This window comes from Zerene cesonia, chromosome 1 (genome assembly GCF_012273895.1).
Source record: "Zerene cesonia ecotype Mississippi chromosome 1, Zerene_cesonia_1.1, whole genome shotgun sequence".
Lineage (NCBI taxonomy): Eukaryota > Metazoa > Arthropoda > Insecta > Lepidoptera > Pieridae > Zerene > Zerene cesonia.
This window is the reverse complement of record NC_052102.1, coordinates 1974992-1986571: the sequence shown is the minus strand read 5'-3', so window position 1 is coordinate 1986571 and position 11580 is coordinate 1974992. Positions and strand designations below refer to the sequence as shown.

General features: G+C 32.5%; 1 protein-coding gene across 1 annotated transcript; it reads left to right on the top strand.

The window, feature by feature from the left end:
* The first annotated feature begins 3484 nt into the window (after positions 1 to 3484).
* LOC119830034 (signal transducing adapter molecule 1) lies at positions 3485 to 10885 on the top strand. The gene is made up of 7 exons (XM_038352864.1): positions 3485 to 3747; positions 5665 to 6080; positions 6764 to 6995; positions 7832 to 7942; positions 8735 to 8995; positions 9309 to 9483; positions 10447 to 10885. Exons 1-7 carry the CDS (start codon positions 3705 to 3707, stop codon positions 10451 to 10453), a joined length of 1245 nt encoding a protein of 414 aa, XP_038208792.1. The 5' UTR covers positions 3485 to 3704; the 3' UTR covers positions 10454 to 10885.
* The last annotated feature ends 695 nt before the right edge of the window (positions 10886 to 11580 follow it).

The window sequence follows — 11580 nt, the reverse complement described above, 5'->3', positions numbered from 1 at the left end:
CATTTTTTGTGATTGTATAACAACTTCCTATTAACAAAATACTGTCTGGGAAAAAGAAATTGTTAAATCGTTTTATAATTAATTTAAAAAACATGAATATTATTCAGGGTCATATTAAATTGCGTCCCTGACGTTTGTGGGATACACACGCATAAAACAACATAGCCATGAGACAATGGACTTGAAGTCGAACAACGGGCTCTTATATTGTTAGATTGTTATTATTAAACACGCGTTTACAAAGGTTCTGCTATGGTTAGCCTTGACCACCACGTGTCGCTTGCAAGGATTTAAAGAAAATATTTAGAAATAAAAGCGTTATGTCGAAAGTGAACCTCATTACTTCATCGTAAACGCATCGCTACTTCATTTTAATTATAGTGTTTAAAAAGTTTTCTAAACGTTTCAATTACATTACATCTAATTAACAATATAAAACAATTTGAAATCGTTTACCAAAGTACCTTGAACAGCGATTAATAACACAAATATTCCAGGCCTTGGACATACACAGTGTCAGCCGTATGCGGCAATAAATTCATTGTGTAATGGGCAAAGCAGCAACGTTTTAAATTGGGCCGTTCCTCCCAAGAGCGCCCCGCGCGCATCTCCTATTATCTATACAGTAATATTAGCTTCTAAAACGCATCTTAGAAACGCAACTAACGATCGTCGACTACTAGCGCCATCTGTTACAACGCATGGGGCTTATGATAATAAACATAATAGCACACATGCGTGATAATAACAGTGTATGTGTGCAAACACGCACAATGATTCTAATATATTGTATTTTTTATAATATGTATTAAATTGTGCGCGAGGTGCGTGCTGTAGTTAAGACAGCAGAGTTGACATCACGGAAATGTTTAACTATGCAAGCTAAGGTCATTACGATATCTACCTACTTCAGCTGTTTTGTTTTTTCTTTACTTTATTTAATACATTATATTATTCAAACCTTCTCAAGGCTATACGTTTGTCATCAGGCGATGACATCTTAAATTTCAACTTTTTAGTTACAATTTAATGTTGCAACAATTTGTAAATTAGCTATAACTTTATTAAATTTATATGCACGAAAATGTAAAAAATCGTTTTTGGCATATAGTTGGTGTAATTATTTGTTAATTTATGACGGATATAATTAGACGTTAATAAATATTAAATTTAATGAATCCTGGATGGATCTTATTTCTTGTCCGTTTTTAATAATTATTACTTACTTACCGTTTACTAAATAAGTTAGTTATAAATATAATTAACGTGTATAATAATATGCAATAATATCTAATAGATAAACCTAGGTTTTACTCTTAGGTACCTATTATTTTCGATAACCAGCGCGTACGTGTGCGTCTGTGTGCGTTTGTGTTTCGGCTTTCATGGACACAAGCAAAGCGCAGTTTGACTTTGAAACAGTTTGTGTAAATTTTGTAATTTATAATTAAGAGGCCATGAACTGTTTCATTAAAATTTTAAAATATTTATTCAATTGTTTAACAAGTACTTTTAAATTTCTATAAAGTATAATAACAACTCTAAGCGTATATTTCGATTGCGCATTGTGATTAAATGAGTTATATATCAGAGACATCTATGTTTTTTTATTAACAATTTTTAAGTATTTAAGTGACTTATAGTAATTATAAGATCTAACGATAATATACATAATTAAAATAGAAAATTAACATTGTTATATTTGGTATTATGTTTTTGTTCAATTTTGTAGCTGTAAAGGCGTACGTGGGTGGATATTTGAAAATGAACGACTCTAGCGCCATCTTGGTAACGCAACTGAAGGGTCAAATAGTGAATTGTATATTTTATAGCTTACTAGCTGACCCGACAAACGCTGTTCTGCCTTACTCTTATCATTTAGGGTATGAAAAATAGATGTAGGCCGATTCTCAGACATACCCAATATGCACACAAAATTTCATAAGAATCGGTCCAGCCGTTTTAGAGGGGTTTGGTAACTAAAATTGTGACACGGGAAATTCATATATAATACTAGCTGCGCCCCGCGGTTTCACCCGCGTAAGTCCGTATCCCGTAGGAATATCGGGATAAAAAATAGATGTTGGCCGATTCTCAGACCTACCCAATATGCTTACCAAATTTCAGAGGAATCGGTCAAGCCGTTTCGGAGGAGTATAATGGCAACGAAAACTGTGACACGAGAATTTTATATATATAGATAATATCTATTCCAAATTATTGTTTATAAAATAATGTAAAAATAATTGGACCGCCTCCTTGGTATAGTTGTTAACGCGTGAGCGTAGAACCCTGGGTTCGAATCTCGGTGAATACGCACAAAAAAAATGTCTCGGTCTGGTAGGACACAGAAGGCTGATCACCTACTTGGCCATAAAGAAAATCGATCAGTGGAACAGATGATTATCATCTGCCCCTTACCCCACTAGGGGACAGGGACTTCACTTTACAATAAATTGTATTTGTATGGACTTGTGTTAAAAATATTGAATGTATATGTTGAGAGTGTAAAACTCGAAATGCGTTAACAGCTCCCAACTATGCTGGAACAAAATAGAGTGATGTTTGAGTGACCTTTCTAAACTCGTAACACGTTCAATTCTGAAAATGTTGAGATAGTTTTCGATATCATGAGTAATATTAGAAACCGGTCTTTAATTGAAACTGTACAATGTTCTCAGTTAGTTTTCCTTGTAATAATTCAAAATAACCTGCCGATGATACCAGAGAGATGAATAGGCAGTCATTTTTTATTGATATGACCAGTAAATTCTTGGGTTATGGTTTCATTCGATTTGTTCGTGAAATTGTTTTTTGTCCCTACAGAAGTAAATAACGTTTAACTAGAGTTTTATTACCTACTTAATAACTACATGCAAAAATATACTAAGCAAAATGTTTAAATTAACAAAATTCGTTAATTTATCTGACTGTAATTTTTTAAATAATATTAAATCTTGGGCAAAAACGGAAATGCTTCAATGACTTGAAGCCATAGTTGAAGTACGTGACAAAATCGATAGTAGCCTCATTTCATACCATTTCAATTCAATATGCGCATGATGTCTCTAGTTGATTTATGAAGTTATTAATTTGGTTACCAATCTGTATAAGTACTTGATAGAATTATTTAATTGCTATATTTTTTTATGACAAAGATCACAGGAAATTTTTATTGTTATTTTCATTAAAAAAAGAAATTATGTTATTTAATGCTGGTCACTCACAACAATTAGTTAGTTGTTAGTCCTGTAGGATGACATTTAAAAAGGTTTTTTTCTGCCCAAACGTAAATACTCGCACATTGTTAGAATTTTTTAATGGTTAAATAATAATAAAAAGGTTGGTAGGTATTAAAATAATGAGTTTAGTATAAATATATTTAGTCTGTTTGTAACCATAGATAGTTTTCTATTCTACATGACGTAGATTACGTAGACTTGACATTGTAAGTGGAAGATAATGTCAGTTACATTGATATTTTGACATTTGAAAGTTAGAAAACAGTGATGGTGACAAATCGCTTGTTTGTGAAAAGCATAAATTAAATCATTTTAACAAGATTAACAACAAGATAAAATCATATAAGTTAATAATCCTGAGTCTATACTATTTTCTTATCTATGTGAATTATACACGTAAAGTTTCCACATTAATAATTTTAATATTACAAATACATAGTTTTATTGAGTGCAGTTGAAAAAATGGGGATCTTTGGAACCTCATCACCGTTTGACCAGGACGTTGGTACGTAGACAATTAAGTTTATTAACCTCGGCATTGTTCTAAATGAAAAAATACGACATCTTGAACTTCTTAATCTTTCACCAGTAAAGTATAATGTTGTTTGTTATCTGTCATAATATTATCGACTATTGCACTCATCCCATCTTTGTGTGAACCATTGCTTTTTTATTTATCAATGACTCATTGATTATAGAGAATATTGTAGGGCAATAGTTTTGCAAGAAGTTTTCAAGATTATTCAATGACCTATTTAAAGCAGGTAAATGTTTTCCATAGTACCTAAAAAAGAGAATTTTGTAGATCATTTAGCTGTGAGTTTTTATCCTTAGTTCTTTTTCATTTTAAATTACCACCTTTAATTATTAATGCATTACAATTACATTTGCACAGATTACACTTCGTCAATTATAATAGATTTATGCTTTGTCTACTGCCTGTAAATTTTATCAACCAATGAATTCATATGTACGGTATTGTGGGTGTATCCATAAAAGCAAATAATAAATTCAATTAGTAGTTAAGGGTAGAAGGGTTTTGTTTATGTAAGTAACAATGTCATCATAATTTTCTGTTCCTTTAAAATATCTCTACTTTTTCCTATTAAAAGTAAAAACTAAATTAATTAAATAAGGCCCCATTCTATTGATAAAATATTGTATGCATTCAAATAATGTTTAATTATGTATGGGATGGTTTTTGATCATCTCAATAGATAGTGTAGGGCGTTCCTTAGGAACATGAAAACAAAAATGTAAAATAAATTCTATTGCTGAGGCTGGATCATGGATAGACAAAGGGCTTGGTGTTGCAAGAAAATTCTCATACAGTATTCAAGTGCTATAAAAAAATGTTTAAAAATATCTCAAGTTATATCATTTTAGTGAATGCTAACAACCCCCTCTTTTAATATCGCATCTTTGTAAGCGAAAGCTTCTTTCACATACACTTTATTTTACAGTAGCTTGAAAAACATTTTACATTTTATCAGGTGAACAGTGGTTTTGACTGTGTGCACCTCAAATTCAAATACAATGAGACATGCGTTTGATAATGGACAGTCACATTTTTTAACAAATATGACTGTCCATTATCCTATATTATATTATTACTATTTATAGATTTTATGAAAATCAAACATATAATTGAAAATTATTGATGAATTTTTGAAAACTTTCAAATCTTTTATAATTAAAATTTTAAGCATTAATTTTGGAAATTTACAACTAGTTATAACTAGGAAAGAGCTGTTTACCCTGTTTCCACTGTGTACATATATACTGTGTTCCGTGGTACATATATAGCCTATGTCACTCAGTGAAGTTTCATCTTCCTAAATATATAAAATAAACAATATTTAAAATTGATTTCTTTGATTTTTTGTGTAAAAATATTACAAGTATATTTAAAAAACCATTTACCATTTTGTGTAATAACTTTAACCTCATGTTTTACTGAAATGTTTTGTTTTTTATGAAAATCTACACATTTGCTCAGAAAAGTATTGCAGGGACTAATTATGTCCCCTTAAAATTCTGTTCAATAGAGGGGATTACCCATTATTATTATAGGCTTGTTGCAAACAGGCATGCACTAAGTGTGTTGTGATTTTATTTAGTCCATGTCATCATCTTACATATTTACCAGTCAACACTTATATAAAACATTTAACATATTTATTTCTCAAAAGCTTTCCTATCTGAATAATATAAAACTTCCATACTTTGTGACTTACAATCTTAGAACAGTTTTTATTCATAGGTACTTAAAAAGACAGTATACTGGTAGTAGATTTAATTTGAATTCTTATTGTTCTTAACGGAAGTAAATAATTGAATTGAAATATGTTTACTTATAATTATTATTTAGTTTTATGTTAACTTAACCCATTCATTAACTGCATTAACTGCATTATTTCAGAACGTGCAACCAGCGAAAACAACACCAGCGAAGAATGGGGTCTAATTCTGGAGATATGCGACCGAGCTGGCGCCAGCGCAACCAACTCGCGCGATTGCCTCCGCGCCGTCATGCGCCGCTTAGCCCACCCCGACCCACACGTTCAAGTTCATGCCGCTACCTTACTGGACGCTTGTATTTCCAATTGTGGCAAGATATTCCACCTCGAAGTAGCATCCAGAGAGTTTGAAATGGAGTTCCGTAGGCTTCTCTCGCGCGCCCAGCCGGCGGTATCACAGAAATTGATGGCTCTGCTACGCAAATGGGCGGAGGGTGAATTCCGTAACGATCCCCAGCTGGATCTCATACCGTCGTTGCATAATAAACTATGCTCGGAACTTGGTGAGAAGACTAGTGTGCCAACTACAGAAGCTCAGGTGAAAGTTGTTCCGACTATTGAATAAATTTTTAACTAAGTAGCATAGTAACTAGCCATTATTTTTTACAAATTTGAATGTGAAAATTTTATGACATGTAAGTTCAGAGAATCATACCGCATTACAAATAATTATGTTGATATTATAATATTTTCGTTATAGTGTATTTTACTCCTACACTCGAGACACATTCATAAATATAGTATCAATTTGCCCATAAGAAATTAATAAACTTTAATTGAACTGGATGACGTGTAATATACTGGTTGATTCATGCTATGGTTTTGTTTTATGCCTTTTTATAAATATCGACGATAAATGGTAACTATTAAAATCAATCAAATTTATCTTACCAAATAACATAAAGCTACTGGGCTGATTTCAATATCTTTTCACTATTGGATTTGTATTTTATCCCAGACTGCTATAACAAATGGATATATATACAAGCAAAGCCAAAGGTTGGATCTCTAGTATAGCACCAAAACAGTCCTTTTAACAGTACAATTTTATATCGTTTCATGAACTGTAGTAATAATGAAGCTTTTTGTGATTTTAATTTTAATTCAATATACTGACGGAAATTTAACCATTACTAAACAATTAAACCCAATCAATATTGTTATGTATTATGATATATCCATATGAACATCACTCAAACATAAATTGCTTCTCAAACATAGCAAGCTACCAAAGACGCGGCCGCCCAACGGGAACAAGAGGAGCTGGCTCGTGCTATAGCGCTATCTCTCCGGGAAGCCAACACGGCATCCACCACATCCGCTGGCACAGCTCTCTACCCCAAGGTGGAGACTACAGACGCGCCAGCACCGACTCCAGCGAGGAAGGTCCGAGCCTTGTACGACTTTGAGGCGGCTGAAGATAACGAGCTCACGTTCATGGCTGGAGAGATAGGTGAGTTTTCTTTGAATTTCTATGTTAACATGTCAATTGATCACCCCAGGGACATCGATTTTTCTCCACCAACTTCAAGTTCTATATGAGAGGTTCACATTCTATAGGAGAATATTCCATCAAACACAATGAGAATTATGTCAATCAGTTGAGAACCTTGTTTTTTTTTTTAATGTCGGTTGTAAATGTTATAAGTAATACTCATGGTAGAGGAGCCTATGTCCAACAGTGGATGGAGAAAGACTAAAGAAAAAGAGAGATGGTATGGTGACATTAAATCTTCGCTATTTAACTACCTTGTAAGTGAAGCGAAAACAAAAAAAAAGTGAGCTTATTTGCACACAAATTAAATTTAAGCGAAGAGGACGACGCAGACCTTTCACAATCACAAAATCAATATTTCAAATCTATTTTTTTCCGACATTACAATACAAATAAGTATTCTGTTTTAGTTGTATTCATCACAAAATGTACTGAAACATTAGTTTTGTCGGATTTCAGAGCTCTTCCTTAAACTTAACATGAAGTGTATTCTGTATTCAGTAGTGTATTCAGATTTTATTAAACAATACTCATAAGTATTGTTTTAAAAATGCATAGTTTTGTTTTATGTTTTAAATTCTCATTATCAGTATCGTTTTACCATCAAATTATAATCTGTCGAAAAATTGTGAACCACAAGATATTCTATGTTATATTGTAAATTGGCCAAATATGATTGCTACACACAATTTTAGATCATGAAACAATGAAATATATCTATTAACAATATTGCTCTAAGGACCATAAAACAATCCATCCAACAATCCAATCAATTCCTATTATTATAATTACAGTGCATGTCACCGACTCGAGCGATCCCAACTGGTGGAAGGGTTACAACGAGCGCGGTGAAGGCTTGTTTCCAGCTAATTTTGTTACGTCCGATCTCACTGAACCCGCACCAGGTAATTTATATCAAAAACAAAAGTTAATTTAAACATTTTGTTGTGCTGCAAACGAAATGCAAAAACAAAAACGAAACTTACACTTAAAAAAATAGGAAGAAACAACACAGAAGGTGGCCTTATCACTTACTAGTTGTGCCCCGCGATTTCACCCGCGTAAGTGCATATTCCGTAGGAATATCGGGATAAAAAGTTGCCTATCTGTTATTCCAGTTGTTCAGCTGTCTACGTACCAAATTTCATTGCAATCGGATCAGTAGTTTTTGCGTGAAAGAGTAACAAACACACACACACATCCTTACAAACTTTCGCATTTATAATATTAGTAGGATAGTAGGATGGTAGGAAGGATAAGTGATAACTACCAGGAAACCAACTGAAAGATAGATAGCAACGTAACTTAAAAGGAGGTAGGTAAAAAGTATACGCAAATGTAACAAATAAAATAACTACATTCTAAAAATTTACATACAACACATCTTAATCAAGCATTCATTTATATTTGTAAAAACTTACTTATGGTATAAATTACTTTTCTTTAAAAAAACATTTTTATGCCACTGTAAATCTATACTTATAGAAGAATAGTACTTAATAATTAATTAATTAAATAAAAAAAACATTTTTATGAACATAAAATCAAGTACATTAAATCTAAAATTATCACCTATGATTTGATCATTCGTGTTAATAAAATGGGAACCATACATGAAAATAGATATTAATTCACAATCACTTCATAAAATATTTTACATACAACCGGATACATTAAAACATTCTCGAACATTCCAGAAGCCGAAGCGCGCCCCACGGCGACATCTAGCGGCAAGACCGTGCAGTTCGCCGCCGAAACGCCAGTGCGCATAGACGAGTCCGCCATGGACGAAGCGTTGTCACTCCTGCATGAAGCGGACCCCACCGGGGAGACGCAGGACGATGCTAGACTGTCGGAGTTGGAGGCGAGGGTGTACGCCATGGGACCGCTCGTGGATACCGAGTTGGAGAGGGCTGATCGGCGTCATGCAAGACTGACACAGTTGAGCGCCGAACTGGGTATGGTGTTTTAGGAAGTTTTAGTTTTAGAAATAATAACGAAAAACAAAATTTTATGAAAATGCTATTTGCACTACTGTATATTCATTTAATCACCTCATTTTTGATATTCAATTATTGTTTAAAGCCGATACGCTTATAAAAATTACTTATTGTAAAAAATAATATGGCGTGTTATTACATCAATATCCGCTATGAAATATTTTAAAGCATGACATTGAAGCGAGTAAAGTCATGAGCGCAAAGCTCTATGACCTGAGTTGGTCCGTTTATAACAACACACAAATTAGTTCACAACGTTTCTCCATTCCAGTGGACGCCCTGAACCTGTATCACGAGCTGATGCGCGATCCGAAGCCGCTGTATGTGCCGTACGTGCCGGTGCCGCTGCCGCACCAGCTGCCACACCAGCTGCCGCACCCGCACCCGCTGCCGCACCAGCTGCCGCACCAGCCGCAGCCGCCGCAGCCGCAGCCCCAGCCGCCTAGGTACATGGAGTAATGACCTACCGGCTGCCGTACCAGCTATATAACATCCACCAACAGTTTTTAGGGAATATATAATTCGACTTAACAGCTGTCGCACCAGCCCCCCTACTCCATATTTTAGAACTATTGAATTTTATACAATGCCCCGCCTATATGCCTATGAATTATAATACCTTTGTTAGTATTTTATTTTGAATGAAATCTTTCTTATCCTATATATTACTAGCTTTCCGCCCGCGGCTTCGCCTGCGTGGAATTCGGTTATATCGCCATCAACTCCTACCATTTTTTTCGCGAAAAAATTCTAGTATGTCCTTTCCCAAGTTCAGTTCTACATTCATACCAAATTACAAAAAAATCGGTTCTGTGGTTTAGGCGTGAAAGCGTAACAGACAGACAGTTACTTTCGCATTTATAATATTAGTAGGGATATCTATATATTATATCTATCTTTAATAAAAGCCTGAATTACTAAAACGTTCAATGATATAGAATAACACTAGGTTAAACCTAGGATGTTATAAAAATAGTAAAGGAGTATATAGATGCTATGTAACGCTTTTCATCTAATATGTAAGAGAGCTTATTTTGCCTTTATCAAGAAATTTAAGATTATTGCTTATTTCCATTTGTTAATTTTTTTTTATTATTATTAATGACTGTTTTCCTTCACAATTGTAATTGGCGTAAAATCTTGTACATTTTACATTGTACAAAAACTTTTTTTGATACAGCGACATCTATGTCAAAGCGATGGAACTACTTAAATATGATTACTGGTTTATCCAGTAATTATATTAAGTTTATGTCTTCTAATCTTTCTCATTTTGATAGTAGATTCGTGGAAAGTTAAAAATGTTTTGTATGTATTACACTTACCATTTTAAATTGAACGCGTTGTATAGATAAGAAAATCTGTATATTCTATTTTATGACAAAAAAATATATTTTTTTTTATTTCAGATGCTGATTAAACCACGGCTTCAATGTGCATAGAGAAGCCAGCGTCCAAACCGTTAAGTTTATTATAAATTATTATCACATTCTTATAGCATTATTATTAATATAATAATATAATAAAATAATAAAAATCCCTATTATTATTTTGTGTTTTGAAATATTCTTTGTCTATGGTGCGAATGTAACTCAAAAGAAAAATAAATCGCGTATACAGAGTGTTTTATTTTCTGTTAGAAATGAGAAAGTCAATTTACATTCTTTTTTTTATTTTAAAATTATTATAATTGAATCACTAAAATTCAGATTGTCAACATGGTGAAATAATAATCTTTTAACTGTGATATTGTATACTTTTTTGGGGTCGTTTTTTAAAGTATTAAAATTTGAATGTAACTGAACCCAATACATGAACCAGTTCACGTTTTAACGAAAGTTCTCGAAAGCAATGGCGGCTCTCAATACGTAGTTTTTTTAAATATTCCTATTATAACATTCATTTAGGTTTTTTTGGTAGATATTTTATTACTTCTTTATTTATAACTGATTGTTATTACAATTATTTGAATAAATATAAAAACAAATATATTATGTTTCATGAAAATAAAAGTAAATTTTTATTTTAATTTAATATTCATTAACTATTTCATCAAATAATAAGATCATTTCAGTAATTATTCATTCTTTCAGTCACTTTTTTTCCAATTCCTATTAAATTTAATACTTCAAATTTAAAAATTGCAATAGGTATGCCTTATACATGCAAAACAAAGAACAAATCTATTTGAATTACAATATATTACAAACATTATTGGGTTTTTATTTATCGAACAATCCTATTTATCGTGTACTCCATATTTTTATCTACACTAATGTTATAAACTTTTGTAGTTTTTTTAGTTTGTAATGTTTTCACGTAAAATCCACTTGACTAATTTCAATAATTCTTTCACCAATAGAAAGCTGCAATTTTACTGGGTTAAATATATACCCTGGCTTCGCCCGTGGTATATACCACGGCTATTTATACATAATTTACATTACACAGAACACTTATTCTTAACGCCTATTTGAATTATTGTAGCAAAACAAATACCAACAAAAATTTCAATTCTTTTAATTCTATATATAATATATTGT

What these genes read in the sequence shown, in the direction of transcription:
- LOC119830034 (XM_038352864.1), top strand. Translation starts at nt 3,705, where the DNA reads ATGGGGATCTTTGGAACCTCATCACCGTTTGACCAGGACGTTG. An exon ending in TCTCACTGAACCCGCACCAG is followed by an intron (nt 7,943 to 8,734) that starts GTAATTTATATC and finishes CGAACATTCCAG; the next exon opens with AAGCCGAAGCGCGCCCCACG. An exon ending in ACAGTTGAGCGCCGAACTGG is followed by an intron (nt 8,996 to 9,308) that starts GTATGGTGTTTT and finishes TCTCCATTCCAG; the next exon opens with TGGACGCCCTGAACCTGTAT.